A 17,177-nucleotide genomic window follows, 5' to 3' on the forward strand; every position below is an offset into this window, starting at 1 on the left:
TACTCCCACATCCTGGCCAGTGCTTAACTGCCTAACCACCTTGTTCAAAAGTTCAATGGCCATTTCCAGCTCTGCTGAAAGTAATTCCTAATGTAAAGGACCTCAGGTTTGTATAGTTAAGAAAAAAACAATTTACCTTAAAAAATTGTGATTTTGATGGATCACATTCCAACTGATGTTCAAGGGTAATTGTTTGTAGATGACTTTGATGCACAAGCTTGCAGCAGACTGCAATAAATGCTGCCTCAAAATGGGCTGTTGGTAAGTAGTTCAACATATCACTGCAAAAGGCAGTTGATCAGATTTGTACAAACTAGAAAAAGAGAGGATATACTGACCATCTTTGTAAATGAAAGCATTTTACTTTTGTTGGTGAGGATAAATTCCTTGGGCTAATTTTGGCACAATGCTGACCTTTAAGCCCCATATCATTGACCTCTTTCAACAGGAATGAATAATACATTGAATGTATTGACGGTTGTTCCATATTTTAATGGGAGTGTAGATCAGTAAGCTGTGCTTAGACTTTATACATTGTTATGTCTTAGCAAGGTGGGTTATGTCTGCCAAATGTATGGTTCTGCTCACAGAACAAATTTTTGGAAATTAGACATTTTGCATAGCTTAGGGCTATGTATTTGCATATATGCACAGGTACCTGCAGAACTTCACTACACTAGTGGCAAGCATATTTCTTGAATGCCTTTGTCAGCACCAAAGGCAAAGTATATAAATTGATGGATCTAAGTGGAATTATGGCTGGATGTAAAGTACTGTCCTAGCTGGAGGTAACACTATTAAGAAGAAATAACCTCCTTTTTATTCCATCACCACAACATAAAAATTTATGCTGCTGTAGACTCAGCCAAATGTACTTTCAATGGAAGTTGTTCTGGTTGAAATTTCTTTATTTTCTCTGTTTAATATGATTCCAGCAGTGTAATCATCACTAAAGAACTTTATATCCTTTCACCACCAAGTACAAGAATTGCATGATTGACTGGTCCTCATGCACTCACATAAACATATCAGGGTGAGTTTTCATTGGGTGTGAGTTCAAGTGGGGATGAAAATGAGAGAGCAAAATAGGGCAGTGAAAGAGGCTGCAGGATTAAACAGTCATTTAATACTTGTAAATATCCCATATAGAGGTTTTAAACAAGTGATCCTTTCTTACATTAGATTTTAGTGGCAGGCTAGCTGGGATTGCTTAAAAAATAACCATCCACTAAGAAATAGCAGATTTCAGGTCACTCTGATAATAGAACGAGGATAATTTTAATGATGCTACACATTGCATATAAGTTTACCAGCCAGAGGATTTTATTTCAAAATGGTGGGAGACAGCCCCAAGTGTGTAATGTCTGCCAAATGAATCTGGCAGTGAAACCTTTTAACTGACTGTTCTCATGTGAATCAGTAGAGAAGACCTACCCCACTGCATGATATGCTATGAATGAGGTACTCAACAATGATTGCAATATTGATAACCTAATGTTGAATTTAAATAAAATTGATTTTTACTGTTAATTTGATGTTACAGTACTTAAATTGTTAGGTTGGCCCATAGTCTATCTTGTAAAACTCTAGTGCTTGGCTCTAAAACCAAAATACTGTATCATGATTCAGTACAGTCTTAAGAGCTAGCTAGCTTTTATATGTAGTTTGATGCATAATATACTGGCTGTCACTTGCAAAGCCATGGGAAACTGGAAAATCCATCAGGGATGCCTTTATTTTATTGGAAGACATACATGAAATATAGTTTGAGAAAGTAACACATATGTCAGGTTAGGTTATCTTTTTCATATGGCTTATGTTATACATGGGGATCTTTAAGACCAGGTTATAGTCATTTTGAGTGAAATTGAGTTCCATGTTGAAGATCTTGATATGTTGTTGTCATGTGAATTATGTTAAGAGATTTAAGGTTGTTATGATCAGCTTAATATTCAGTTATAATTTCACTGTAAGCCATTCCCCACTGTTCATGTGGACCTTGGTCTGATCCTGGTAAAAGATAAGGCCTTCAATTAAAAGGCATCCCCACTTTGTATTTATATTGAAGGCAGAAGCAACTATGAGTACAATTTTTTCTAATAAAGTGCAGTAAGCTATTATTGTTGTTACAGGTATTTTAATGAAGATCAGAGTGTTATTCCTAGGTATTTTCATGTTCTGAGATATGAATAAACATGAAACTTAAAGAAAAATAGTATAAACGGTTTCAGAAAACCTGTGAATCTGTAAACAGCATACCATTTAATACTAGGAATTTACTATACTCTAAAGTAAAATGTAACAAACACTCAACCTGGCATTGCTGTGTTGAATGTAATCTGCCAGCTGATTTATTTATTTTTTTTTTTTTTTTTTTTTTTTTTTTTTTTTGCTACAGAGAATGTTTGTTCTGGTTGCAGTAAAGAAGATAAAATCTTTGCTTCTCTTACTTCTGAATGCCATAAGAAGATGCTTTTGCTGTTTTCGTAAAAGACGGATATCAGACTCTCACCTTCCAGTTGCTATAACAAGTGAAAGTGGCACCCTCAATCCAGTTGGTCAGGTATGTATGGCAAATTTTTAATACTGAATTCTAAAGTGCTTGTTTTGTATCATCTATTAGTTATGAGGATGAAGGCTTTTATAGAACAGTTTTTACCCAGCTGTGCTATGAATCTAAAGAGACATCTGAGATGGTTTGAGGCAGCTGATATGTGCTGTATTCTTTATTGACTGGTTACATACTTCCCATGTTATTAACCGGATACATTTTTCTTATATGGAAAGACTGTCAATTTTTGCCTTGTTATCAGACAATCCTGGTTTTGATGTGAACATTCTTCCTTCTTTCATAATGTTATTTCTTTTCTCTTTTCAGGAAGTATAGTTTTGAATTGTGTAACCTTCTTTTCTTTTTGGTTCATACCTGGTAAGGGCTGCTATATTAGTGTGGCTTATGGAGGTATCCTTGAGATGCTTACTATATTGATCTCTGATTTTTATTTTCATTCCAGTCTGTTTGGTCTCTCCCCATGTTCTTGCCACCTCTCATTCAAAAAATAAGTCCCTTGCTAGTTTATAAATAATGGGTACTGATAGTAGATAGTGGTGACACTAGTTGTAACAAGATCTAGTCCTCAGCTTTTGGGATGTGGATGGTAATGTGTCAGGTGACTGCAGAGTTATATTGAGAGCTGGTAGAGAAAGAGAATGATTAAAGTAATTTTTAAGTACTGTAGATCAAACAGTTCTTCAAAACATTAAAGTGTCAAGACCATTTGTCGCTAACAGCGACCCTAGTGACCGAACTTGTCTGTCATACATCCATCATCCTGGAATGTGCCCAGTTGACCGCTGTGCTGAGTGTGGTACTGTAGACCCGTGCATCCACACCATCAGTTGAGGAGATGATAGGACACTAGCCCCCCCTCCATTATTGACAAAGGAACTACCATGGTACCATTCCATAACAACACTACGAGTGAATGCATACCATCTGGATGGGAGGAATTCCTCCCCTTCTGTTGGTAGCCAACTACCAATATCCACCTTGTTTAAAGTTAAACAGCCGATTCCAGCTTGCACCAAAAGTAAATCCCATATGTAAAGACCTCAGGTTTGTATGTTAGGAAAAATACAAATTACTTTAAAAATTTGTCATTTTGATATTGGCATTAGGTAGGAAGCAACGGAAATAGTCAGCTACAGTAAACCCCCCGTATTCGCGTTCTCACAATTCGCAGACTCACGTATTCACAGATTTCTCTGTGGAACGTATCTACCCATTATTCGCAGAAAATTCACTCGTTCGGGGTATTTTTCACTGAGATATATTCACTAATTACTGTATTTTCATATCATGTTCATGACTAAATGCACTTTTTGTGATAAAACTATTAAAATATTCAGGTATAAGCATTTTTAGAGTTTTAAACATTTGTGGATTTTAGCTATTCACGGGGTGGGGGGTGCAGTACGAATGCCCTGCGAATACAGGGTGTTTACTGTATTTGGCATCATAGTTTCTCTCTCCATCCTGTAACAAAAGTGTCTATTTTGTGGGACCATAGCTGGAATAATTTTGGGGTATTTATCAGCAGAGATGAAAGCCAAATTCATCAGAAGAGTAATGGATTCAAGAGAGTAATAGCATTGTCTCTAACCCTTTTGCACAGGTTAGGTTGGATGACTGTCTTCTATACATGAGGTGGATTTCAGCACATATTAAATGGCATTTATTTGTCCCTCACTAACAAAGTTGGGAGTGACTAATTTTCCCCTTTATTTGCCTATCAGCCTGTCTGCCCATCAGTGTGTTGGTTATGCATATTTGTCACAGCAACTCCTCCCACTTAGTTGAAGGGATTCCAATCAAACCTGGCATGAAGTTAAATCGTCAGGCATTGATGTGCTTGATGGGAAATTGTCTGTTTTTCAGTCTGTTAGTATGTATGTCAAGCTTTCCCTGCCATTGCAACTCCTACAGTTGAAGGGATTTCATTGAAACTTAGTAGAAAGTTAGACCACTTGGCATAGATGTACATGAAGGGAGAACATGTTTTTTGGTATGTCACACTTGCCTAATAGTTGCAACTCTCCCTGCATATTTGAGGGGACTCCAGTCAAACTTGGTACAAAGGTAAACCATCATGCATAGATGTGTGTCTGTCATGCATACCATATCATCACAATTTCTACATACATTGCTTTTATGCTTTACTTCTCATGCATTCCCCTTCATCCTCTGTCTAGCATCCCAGTTTCCTTAAAATTTGGTTTTCCATTCTGTCAACCTGTCATTTAAGAATTAATCACTCAGGCCAGTCTCATGGTAAATGTAGAGCTATGACTGGTATAGTTATAAATGTAGAGTATGACTGGTATAGTTAAACTGCTTTATAATAGTAATACAGTAGAACCAGAGCTGACAGAAGTAAGAGCATTCCTGTTATCTTTTTCTCAACTTAGTCAGTATGATGTAGACTCTTCTATTGTTGGTTAATGTTGAAGCACCAAGGGAACTGAGGCTTTAATAGTGCAACTTGTTTGGAAAAGTTCTTAGATCATAAAACCCTGTCTACTGACATACCATTAGGTTTGATTTGGCTTGTACCATTAGGGTTTTAGAAACTTCATTACACAAGACAAAAGGTGTGGTAACTGAAGAAAATAATTTAGGAGGTAGTTCTCCCTACACAGAGATTCAGTGGGTTCATTGTTATTATGGTATAGGAAGCAGGAGAGAAATACTAGTACTGTAATCGGTTTGATCTCTCGTAATGGGTTTGTCAGTAAATTTCAACCAATGGACACATTAGCCTTAGAACCATTGGAAATTTTATAATCCCCATTAGTTTGGTACAGGTTATTCTCATACCATAAATTAGCTGCTTTACTTTGTTTATAAGAGGATGGTATTGCATTGTAATTTCTGATTTTATGTGGCATGTTCATCAAAGTATGGACACCACTAAAGGTTTTGATGTATGTTTTGACTTAGTAATAGCAGTGATAATGAGCATACTTATTGTACATTTTAGCCTTTTAACAACAGTGATTCTGGATATATCTGGAAAACTGGCTACACAGGAATAGAGGTATGAGCAACTCTCATTGAACCTTGGAGTTGTTTCCCAAGTTGCAAAAACTTCATCAACTACAAGTAGCCAGGTTTATCAAATCAGTGAGCAGCGCATAAAGGGTTGCTGACCATAGTTAAATAAGAATATAAATTTGGTTTTATATGCATAGGTAATGGGGATTTCTAAAGCAGTTTTAGTACTTTTGACATACCAGCCATTGCTGTACATAATGGTATTGTCCCAAATCCATCCCTTGAGATTACATGTGCTTGCAGAGTATATTCCAGGACATTAGCACATTAAGGAAAAACCACAATTCTTCTTCCTCGCCTTCATTTTTTATATACATATAGGAATTTGTAGTGTTTCAAACTGTGGACAGGCTTAAAAGATTAAGTGCAAAATAAAGTGTTCATATGTTATTCATCATTAAATTTTTTTGTAGAATTTTCAGTATTGATAGCATGAATGAGGAGTGTTCTTTTATACGTATACATTAGGGTCTCGGTTTACATCCGAGATCCATTCCTATGGCAAAGACATAAACCGATTTTGTTTGTAAGTCAGAACTTAAGCAGACTTAATGACATGAATCAGTAAAAATATAAAAATACATAAAAGAGAGAACAATTCCTGAGCACATACATACACTACAGTGGTAAATATTATCCTTAAATTTACCGAGCAGTAAATAAAAAGAAACAATCCCTTACCTTTACTCTGTTGTTGGCTTGCGCACGGGGCATTGTAAAGGGAGGTAAGGCAGGTTTGACTAGGTTACTGGGTGGAGGAAGGTGCTGGAGATACTGGGGCTGGTGAATCTGGAGAGGCAGAACCTGCAGAAGGTGCAACCCCCGAACTCTTCACTCTCACTCTCTTACCCCTTTTCTCTTTCCAAGGTTTCAAACAAACTTTTAGCCTTCTCCCAAATCAACATTAGGCTAACTGGGATACACTGTTGATGCTGGTCTTCCAGCCAAAGTACTAATAATCATTCCATCTCGGTAATGAGACTACTGAGGTGCTTTGTAATCACAGTTGATTTCATAGGAGCAGATCCTGTCACATGTTTAAGTATGTTCTTTTTATCTTTGATGATCGTCAACACAGTTGTATGACTAAACCCAAGTGCGCGGCTGATATTCGATGGTGTTTCGCCCTTATCAGATTGTTTTATTATATCGACTTTCACTTCCATGGAGATGGCTTTTCTTTTCTTCGCAGCACTGCCATCAGAAGAGTCTGCCTTACAATTGGGAGCCATAATGTAATTAAAAAGGTTCCCAAAAAAGCAACACAAATGAGAGAGAGCAAATGAGACACAATTCAAGATGGCGTATAGCAAACAATTGACGGTATCTTCCCCATACTCCACCTTGAGACAACATTATTCATCCATTCCGTGTGCAAACTAGTTCCACGTGAAGTTTGCATTTATGTCCGAATGACCGAGCAAGAAATTTTTAATAAATTTATCGGAGATTGCGAGACGTAACCACAAAATGATGTAGGTCGAGTGTGGCATAAACCGAGACCCTAATGTAATTATAGTCCAGAGAATAACAGTTGAGTGTGCAGATTGAGATACCTGGAATGTACCTTCATCAGGAGTGACTAATGGAGATGGAAGAGCTACAAAGCTCCCCTCTAAGACCACATTAACCAATATTCTGTATACAGTATTATAGGAGCTGGCTTAAAATTAGGTACACTTTTTTTAAACTACTAAATCTGGAAAATTTGCCTCATTATCTTAATATTAAATGAATTGCACTATATGCTTGTAGTCATTTAATATTAAATGAATTACACTATATGCTTGTAGTCAAGCCATAGAATTATAAATAGCAAGAGTATGAAAAACATTCTTTTTATATAAATATATATTTTGGCCCACAGAATAACACAGACGAATATGCAGGTTGGGATACCTGGGACGTACCTTCATCAGTAGTAACTGATGGAGGTGGAAGAGTCACATCATCTAATATATCTCCCCTCCAGGACCATATTAACCAGTATCGATTAAACCAACAGAAGAAGTTGCTGGAACAGCCAGAGGAACAAGAAGAAGAGCCAAATTATTTTGAGGTAAATAAGAGCATAACTTGAATTTTTTGTTGACTTAATTACATGTTCATGAGGGAAATTCAAAGTTGATCACAGAGTGAGTACAACATGGAATTTGGAAAATACACAAAATTTGAAATACATGTACATAACACTCAGAATCTTACAAGGAGGAATTTCTCAAAATCTCACCAGGGGATATAAGAGATTGTAAGATTTAGGCTACAGTACTTTTGATTGTATTTGGGAAAGGACATTTTCTACAACAAAGTTGTATCAGTGGATGAAATTCAGTTTTACTCTTTGAATTTCTTTGTAATCATCCACTGAGCAATGTTTTCAATATAGTATTGTAGAAACTTGCTTTAAATTATGAGTAGTTTTTGCCTACTTCCAACTACGTAGATTAGAAAACAGTTTTTTGTCTAAATAGTAAGCAAGTTATATTCATACTTGCAGTTGGTATTCCTGGGATGTTTTTAATTTCAAAAATAATTTAACCTTCAGTCACTACAAATTTCTTTTTAAAAACCCACTTGCCTCCTAAACCCAGAGAAGAACTCTGTTCACTATTAACAGCAAAATGGCATTGTTGCAGTGGAACGCTTTATTACAAACCCATTAATCATAAAATATCTTCACTCTGTGGGAAACAAAGTCATATCAGCTTGAAAGATCTTGCAAGGAAAGAAGACATAATGCATATGGAAATTCATGATTAATTGGTTTGTGTAAAAATGTGCTTTATTGTAAGACAGATGTTTGAGCGTATAACCCATTAATCATAAAATGACCCAAGTTGAAAATTTGGAGGAAGAAATATTGATGGAGGGCCATGGAGAAGAGTAGAACCAAGTGCAAGGGATCCATTCCCTCACTTATAAGTAAAGTATTTGCAGTTACTGTATAAAGACACAGTCCCAGAGAAGTACATTCATTAAGCTCACAAGAGGCATAGAGGCAGATACTCCAGTATAACACATGCCCCCACTGAGCCAGAACTGTGAGGGATGAGATTATGAAGAGGATGATGGTGACAAACCAAGATCCATCCCAAGCAGTAAAACTTGGCATGCCGCAACAATGAGGCCCAGCAAGTACTGTAATCATTACTTAAGCATACTGTAATTTCAAGGGCATGCTGACAACCATAAGTGCCTTCTCTAAGGATAGCAGAGTGCTTCAGGTTATAATTAAAAGGCCAGGGAAGAGGAGGGCACCCAGACTTCATTTGCTTTTGTAATGTGATCTTTCCAATGCAATCCAGTTATGACTGTTCACTGTTGTAATCACACTTCCTCAAAATCTCTCTTTCTTTGTAGCCTGTCACTGTGTCTTTGTTACTCAGACTAGTACAGTCTCATAATACTGTTTAATTGTTAATGAGATATTTTACATTTTCTAGTACTCTGGCAGTTTCTTTATATTTTCTCCATTTCTACTTTTTCTTATGAAGGCTGCAGTACCATCAAAACACAATCCCCCCTCCAACTTTTCCCCCATTGGCTCTTTTTCAGCATCATAAAAATCATGTCTACTCTATTTACATTTTTCAGTCTTTAGCCTCTCTTGTGATATCATCTGTAGCATTCAGTACAAAGAATTTAATAATTTCTTGCTTGGTTTGCCTCAAAATTCATTGTCAGTACTCTTTTCCTTATTCTACTCCTCCAGCTTTTGAAAATTTCCATGAAATCTTCCTCTGATTTGGCTCTTACACTAGGCCATCTGCAGACTGCAGTCCCCAGGTGAAATACCATTCTGTACTTCTTTATAGCTTCCTCAATTATCATAAGAAATAAAGGACTAAGTGCAGATCATTAAAAAGAGGAAGAACTTTAAAGGTCACAATAAACTCAAGCTCAAATAAAATTAAAAGTTGTAAGTGGCTCAGTTACACATTATAAAGGAACATAATGCACTCTGCTTTGGTAATTAGCACATGAATGCAGAACTAAACAGATTAGATTATTAGCATGTGAAAACAGAACTAAAATTGGGAAGCATAATAAAGGACTCAGTAATCTGTGTGGACTGCCTAGCAGGATGGTTAGAGAGGGGATAATTTATTCATGTCAAGCTCTCAGTCCCATCAAGCAGGTTGAGACAACACTTGAGCCACCACCCTAAATAATGTAGGTGCCACCCTTTTCATGGTAGGATAGGGATGGGACATCATAGAGTCAGCTCTCCATTGGTGGAGAGCTGAGCACCATGAAAAGTCTATGGTGTCTTTTTAAAATTTTCAAGCAGATCCTCACTTCAGAGGAAGACTTCATGTTTGGTGAAGAATAATATAGTTCTGGCTAAACAGGAGGACCTAATTGCTACCAGCAGTGGCTCCTTATCTTCCCACTATTTCCAATCAACCAGCATCCAGGCATAGGGGTAAAAACTTCAAAAAAGAATGTAAAGAAAGTTGAATTCCTAATTTGAGTTAGTTTCATAAGATAACTTTTTTACTTTACAACGGAAGAAAGCACTTTAGAAGATTCAGTGTTTTACAAGTTCATCATTCAGTAGCAAGTACTGTAGCTTATTTGAGGCAAAGACACCTGCAGAAATTGAGAACCTCAAGAGGAAGGTGGAGGTAAACTGTAGTGAATTAAAGTGCCCACCTCTTAGAATTCTTGGACTCATGGTGTGGTTTACTCTACAGAGCTAGTACCATACACCAAAGAAAAATTACTGAAAGAGCTAAGTTATTGAAATTTGGTGAAAGTGAAAAAAACTCAAAAAAGAGAAGAGAAATGGAGCCGTATGTCCTCAGCCACCACTTATTCTTACATTCTCTTTTTGAGACTCTCAACCTCAGTATTGGCAGTCTGGCATAAATTTAAAGATATAATATCCTTGGACCACTCAAGTGCTTCTGTTGCCAGATTTATAGCTGTATTAATCCATCTTGCTGATGGAAGGCCAAAGGTAAACAAAGACCTAAAAATTCCCATTGTATTTACTGTGGAGGTAAACATGCTGCATTAAATAAAGAGTGCAAGAGACATTTTTCCTGAGACAGTTACAGCACTACAGAGGAAAGAAATATACCACTTAAATATTGAGGCCAACTCAGTTGCATCACAAAAACCTACTTCATCTGGTGGCTTCTGGAAAATCCAGTTGTCAAACACAAAACCCCTCACAGACTTTCTCAATAAAAAAAAAAAATAAAAAAGATTATAAGACAATGCCCAAATATCAGCATGATTCAGGCAGACCTTTAGATTAGGGTCTGTCCAGAAAAAAAAGTTTTCCATATTTTTCAGTGCATCTTCACTTGAACTTTTGAAGTTCCAATTGCACAACATCCTCAGGGAGGCTGTTCCACAGTCCAATGGTGTGAGGAATAAGGGACCTCTGGAACTGAGAAGTACAACAGCAAGGCACATTTACTGCATATTGGTACTGCTATCAAATCTGGTTTTTTGTGGCAGGAAAAGGGGATCAGGGACCAATTGTGAATGTAAAAGTTCTCTGGTGAAATAGAACTTTTGAAAAAGCGACAAACGAGAGACCATCCATCAATGGTCCAAGTCATAACTGCTACTATTAGGAAACGTAAGTCTACTACCAGGAACCACTCTATCTAAAAGAGATAAATCTCTGGCAGAAGTAGACATCCATACTGGAAAACAGTATTGTAGTAATGGAAAGACAAATGACCTAAAACAAGTTGCATTGGTTTTATCTCTGTTATAAATATATGAGGCCTTTTGTATATACCTAACTTTTGTTTGGCATTTGCTGACACTTTCATTAGATGTTTCTCAACAGTAAGATGAGAGTCAAAAGGTACACTTAGATTAGTTAAAGCTTCAGACTCATTCAGCAGAGTCCCATCAACTTGGAGGGGAGGATGGGGTGGAAAATCTGTACGAGATATGCTAATCAACTGTGTTTTCGTTATACTGGAGTTCAGCCTCATACCCCACCGACTACACTATTCACTGATCCACTCCATGTCCTGATGAGACCAAGGGCAGCTCTGTTTGAGGAGTACGCCCAGATCATGATATATAATTTAGAGTGAAAGGATCCCTTGTGCACAGGAGTCTCTTGTTTTAAGTATAATCTTTTAATCACTTCTTGGATGGGCAGATGCAAAGTTTTAATCACTTTCTAGATGGGCAGATGCAAAGTTTTAATCACTTCCTGGATGGGCGAATGCAAAGTTTTAATCACCTCCTGTATGGGCGGATGCAAAGGAAGTGGACAAGTCTCTGGCCTGTTGAATATATGTTTATCCAACAGTCAGACCACTGGGCTAAAATACAATGTAAAGATTCATTGCATTTAAGAAAGTTAAAGATCTATATCTGTTCAGGTAACAAACTAATGTAGCCACCTAATCTTGTTTATCATTCCTCTCTCTCCTTGCTACAGAGATGATGGACTTGCTACTGATAGATTATATTCGTGTAGAATATTAAAAACTCTTAAGTGTAAGGTTGCTCACTCACCTGCATCTGGCCAGTTCCAGCTTGTGATGGATCAGTCTTTTTACTGCCCGCTAGTAGAGAAGGAAGGGAAAAGGGAAAAAAGACCAGTCATCTCAATCACTGTCACTTTCATACCATCATCTTAGGTTAGGTACATCCAGTAGCTCATCCACTGCCCCTAACTGGAGCACTGGATGAGCTACACAATTTGTTGAGCAGCCACCACCGGACCCAGGGAAAAAGTGTCCAAGAACTTGTGGGCAATGTCTCTTAGGTAGAAGGATGAGAAGGTGATTTGGCGAAGCTAAGAACCGGCCTTCATAATCCTCTGAACAGACCAGGTATTTTTGAATGCCAAGGAAGGGCCTAAAGCCCTAAGATCATGTGCTCATGCGTGCACTACAGTACTGGCATTAGAGACTGAAGGTGATGTGTAGGCATGTTTAATTACCTCACGCAGCCAAAAGGAGATGGTATTCTTGGACACTTCTTTCTTGTTCCAGCCTGTAATTACAAAAAGTCTCCGACACCCCGGTCTGAGGTGATGAGTCCTTTTCAGATAGTTACGCAGCACCCTTACAGGACAAAGAAGTAATTCATCCTGATTGTTGTCAACAAAATCTCCCAGGGAAGGATTAAAGAAGGAATCAAATCTTTCATCATGAACAGAGGGATTTTGGGTCTTAGCTACAAATTCCGGGACAAATTCGAATGCTACAGACCCCCAACCCCTGGTATGTTTTTACATCAAAAGACAGACCATGGAGTGCTCCCACTCTCTTCAACGAAGCTAAGGCCAATAGGAATACTGTCTTTAGGGTCAAGCTTCTGTCCAACGACCGTTGTAACGGCTCATATGTGGCATGAGTGAGACTACTAAATACCAGAGTAAGATCCCAGGTAGGTGGTTAAGTTCTCTAGGAGAACAAGATTGTTCAAAACTTTTGAGCAACATTGAGATTTCCCAAGAGGAGGCTAAGTTCATGTCTTTTAAGCAAAGAACCACTCCCAGGGCAGCCCTATAGCCCTTAATGCTAGAAACAGAAAGGTGTTTCTCTGTGCGAAGGAAACCAGGAAATCAGCCATCTGTTGAATAGAAGCTCCAACTGGAGAGAAAAACTGTCTACAACACCAGTCACAGTAGATGGCCCATTTTCCCTTGGTACATGGCTGAGGTAGATCTGAGATAGCCAGACATCTCTGCCACTGTTCTGCGAGAAAAAGCCTCTCGCCACAGGGGATACTGGATAGTCTCCAGCCGTGAATAGATAGGGACCCAACCAAATGATATCTTTCCACATGAGGCTGGCACAGGAGATTGTGCCATGTGAGAATTTTTCTGGGAACAGCTGACATCAGAGCTAGCAAGTCTGGGAACCATTCTGCTAGATGCCACAAAGGAGCTACTAGGGTCATCCTGAGATTCTGAGAAATCATCACTCTTTTCAAGACTTGTTGGATTAGGCAAATAGAAGGAATGCGTAGATTTCCAGATTATCCCGTGGATGTTGTAGGGTGTCTTCTGCCGTGGCAAAGGAATCTGGAACCACTAAACAATAGACCTCCAACTTCCTGTTGAATCTTGTGGCAAATAGGTCTGTCATTAGTCTCCCCCACAGATGGAAGAGCTTGTCTACTATCTCCTGATGTCGAGACCACGCTGTGCCTAGAACTTGATTCTGACAGCTTAGTTTGTCAGCCACTACATTTTTCTTGCCTGGAATGTACCTGGCTGACAGTACAGGCAGTCCCCAGTTATCGGTGGGGGTTCCATTCTGACAGCATGATGATAAGCGAAAATTGCCAGTAACTGAAAATCAGGGATTTTCGGGGCTTTTTCGGCAATTTTTGGCACGTATCGGCACTGAAAATCACCGATTTTCGGTTATCAGCGCCTCTGTTAGGTATGTATCAGCACCGAAAATTGCTGATTTTCGTCGCTAGACAAGCCCCAAAAAACCGGATTGCCGATAACCAAGCCTGCCAAGAACCGGCGACTGCCTGTATTACCGAGTTGTCTATCACCCACTGATGCAGCTGCACGTCAGCATACAAAGTTGATGTAATACGAGCCCCCCCCCATTTGTTCACATAGACAACTACTGTAGTGTTGTCTGACATCAGGACTACGGAGTACCTCACCACTCTTTCCTGAAACTCCTGAAGTGCTAGGAAGGCTGCTTTCAACTCCAGAATGTTGTTTGTCATGAAGACTCCACATTTCTGAAGTCAGGAGTTCTTCTAGATGTGCTTCCCAACCTTCCAACGAGGCATCCAAGTAGAGGAGGAGCTCGTGGAGGGGTGGGATAGAGAGGCACTCCGACTGTCAGGTTCTCATCGTCCAACCACCACAGCAGATCCTCCCTCACCTTTGATGACATAGGGACCCAAAACAGAGGGGAATTGCTCACCGGGGACCAGAATTCTTGCAGCCTCCATTGCAGGGATTGAAAATGTAGACAGCCGTGAGGTACAAGCTTCTTTAGGGAAGTCAAGAGACCCAGAAGCACTTCCCACTGTCATGCTGGTTGGCTCTTTTCAGACAGGAAGGAACGAGCTACAGTCCTAAACTTCTTAATCCTCTGATCTGAAGGAAACCCTCGACAAAGATATGCTTATGATCATTCTCATTCCCAGGTAAAGAATCTTTTGACTGAGATGAAGATTGGACTTTTCCAGATGTATCACAATGCCTAAGTCGTGACAAAATTGGAGAAGACGATCCCTGCCTCGGATTACCTTTTCCCAAGAACTCACTTAGGCCAGCCAGTAATCTACATACCTTAAGAAGCGAATCCCCTGTGAATGAGCCTGTGTCGACACCAGGGTGAACACTCTTGTGAATACTTGGGGTGATGTTGTCTGGCCAAAACATAATACAGTACCTTGAACTGGAATACCAGCTCTCCTAGACTGAAGCAAAGAAACTTCCAGGAGGATGGATCGATCGGAATCTGGAAGTAAGCATCCTTTCAATCTATTGCCAGCATGTAGTCATTTCTGGCTGCTTGTAGCACTGTTCGAGGTGTTTCCATTATGATGAAGAGGTTCAAGGTCGATAGATCTGTCACTGTCCTCCAGTCGCCTGTGGCTTTGTGCACTAGAGAGATCTGATTGTAGAAACCCGGAGCAGGAGGCTTGACATCCTCTATTACTCCTTTCTCTGTCATCTTTCTCACTTCTTTCTGGAATGCTAGATATTTTGGAGAGTCCTGGCATATGTGAGCTGAAGCAGAGGTTGATCTGCGAGAGGAGGGGCAAAGTAGAAGGGTAGTAGATATCCTACCCAAGGGACGTCCACTACCCACGGCTCTGCTCCAAACTTTTGCCACGTCGCCCTGTGGCTCGCCAGGCATCCCCCACTGGTGGCAAGGAGTGGGGAGGGACACCAGCTCTATCATCTACCACCTCCCTGCCGCTGGCTCCTCTTCCCGGCCTGGAGGCAGGGGCTGAAAGGGCCGTCCCTTGGGAGCTTTCTTCATTGTTGATGGAGCAGGTTGAGAGGTCTTATTTGACAAAGCTGCCGTAGAAGACTTCTTGGGCAGAGGTTGTGGCCTAGACCTCAAGGTGTTAGGCCGAGAAGGACCAGCTGACTTTAAAACTGCCTGATGAACTAGTCGGTCGTTATTATCTGCCCGACGCCCATCAACAGCAGTCTCAAGTTGATCTTTTGGAAAAATTGCTTGAGCGTCCAGGACATCCTCATTCCTTAAAGATAACGAGGAGTCAATGTCAGTGAATTGAGACCTTGGCAAGAGCTGCATTTCTTCTTATTAGCAAGAGGTTGGCAGATTAGCATTGAGGTGCATAAGATACGAAATTGCCTTAGCACCAGATTGTAATAATTTAATATAAGAAGGGCTGTCTTTGGTTTTCTTTGCCATAGAAATCTTGGCTACTGTTGTCGACCATAAATCGAGCCACAAGGTGGCTTGCAATGCAGAAGAGGCAGTCAACTCCATGTTGGATGCTTCTTTAGTAGTAAGGGAAGAACCTTCTGCCCTAACTTGATCTAAAGTCAGTCCTGAACCTAAATGAATTATATGTGGATTGATATGTCTATGTAAGGGGGCCACATTAGGGGTTACATAAAACTTTCTGCTGTGAGGAAGTGGAGGAGAGAGAGGCTTAAACGATCTACTAGGTTAAAGAGAATTGTCCCTACTTGATATCAGGGTATTAACATGATGTAGAACTGAATATGTATGACTTGAGCATGGCATTTCAAATTCAGTCTTCAAATCCATTTTAGGACCAAGCAAGGATTCTATACCCATAGGCACAATCAAGGAAGGAGTTGCTGTCTTCTTCGATAAATTATTAAACTCATGAATGAGTTCAATAACTTCAGCATAGGTAGAGAAAAGTTCTTGGTTTTCTAAATCTTCAGACTCCTGTTCACAGATCTCTATCTATTCCTTCTGCTGGATTTGTTGTCACCAGAGCATAAGACCTACTCGGTCCTAAAACTCTTGCGGGAGATGGCATGCCTTTTGATGATGAGGGTTGTCTAGAATGGCTAGAGTGACGTCCACAGCCATCCAAGTCACGTCCATGGCCATCTGACTCACGTCCCCTTGTCGTCCAAGTCACATCCCCGGTCATCCGAATCACATCCCCAGCCATCTGAATCACATCTGCGGCTGTGCGAATCACGTCTACAGACATCCAAATCACATCCACAGCCATCCGAATCATGTCTGCAGCCGTCTCGTCCACGGCCTTCGTGCAGCGGAAACAAGTGGCGGTTGTGGTTTCTCATAAGAGAATGCAAAACTGAACGACTGTGAGGCCTATCCAAATGTCCTTAAGAAAAGGTGTCACGATCTCAGAACGTCTTGGGAGAGCATGAATGAGAATGCTGAGGAGGCAAGGGCCGTTGTTGAGCGCTCGAACGAAGACCGTCCACGTCCATCGGCAGAGGAGCTATGGCCATGGACGGAAGGAAGTCTGTGCCCATCTGCAGGAGAGCTACGTCCGTTGCCACGGACAGGAGGGCATCTTCATCCATCTGCTGGAGAGCGACGTCTGCGGTCGGAAGGACGGCTGCTATCGGAAGACAAAGAATCAGTGACAAAGTCCTTAA

The 17,177-nt window shown here is 39.9% G+C and overlaps 1 protein-coding gene across 3 annotated transcripts in view; it reads left to right on the plus strand.

The window, feature by feature from the left end:
- The window catches only part of LOC136847428 (receptor-binding cancer antigen expressed on SiSo cells), a 797,278-nt gene that overhangs the window by 755,278 nt on the left and 24,823 nt on the right, over window positions 1-17,177 (plus strand). For all 3 annotated transcript variants that reach the window (XM_067119100.1, XM_067119101.1, XM_067119099.1), the window contains 2 exons: window positions 2,399-2,563; window positions 7,482-7,673. In XM_067119100.1, the coding sequence (XP_066975201.1) occupies window positions 2,402-2,563; window positions 7,482-7,673 (354 nt within the window). In that variant the 5' untranslated portion in view covers window positions 2,399-2,401. The remainder of the gene's footprint in view (window positions 1-2,398; window positions 2,564-7,481; window positions 7,674-17,177) is intronic.

This window comes from Macrobrachium rosenbergii, chromosome 16 (genome assembly GCF_040412425.1).
Source record: "Macrobrachium rosenbergii isolate ZJJX-2024 chromosome 16, ASM4041242v1, whole genome shotgun sequence".
Lineage (NCBI taxonomy): Eukaryota > Metazoa > Arthropoda > Malacostraca > Decapoda > Palaemonidae > Macrobrachium > Macrobrachium rosenbergii.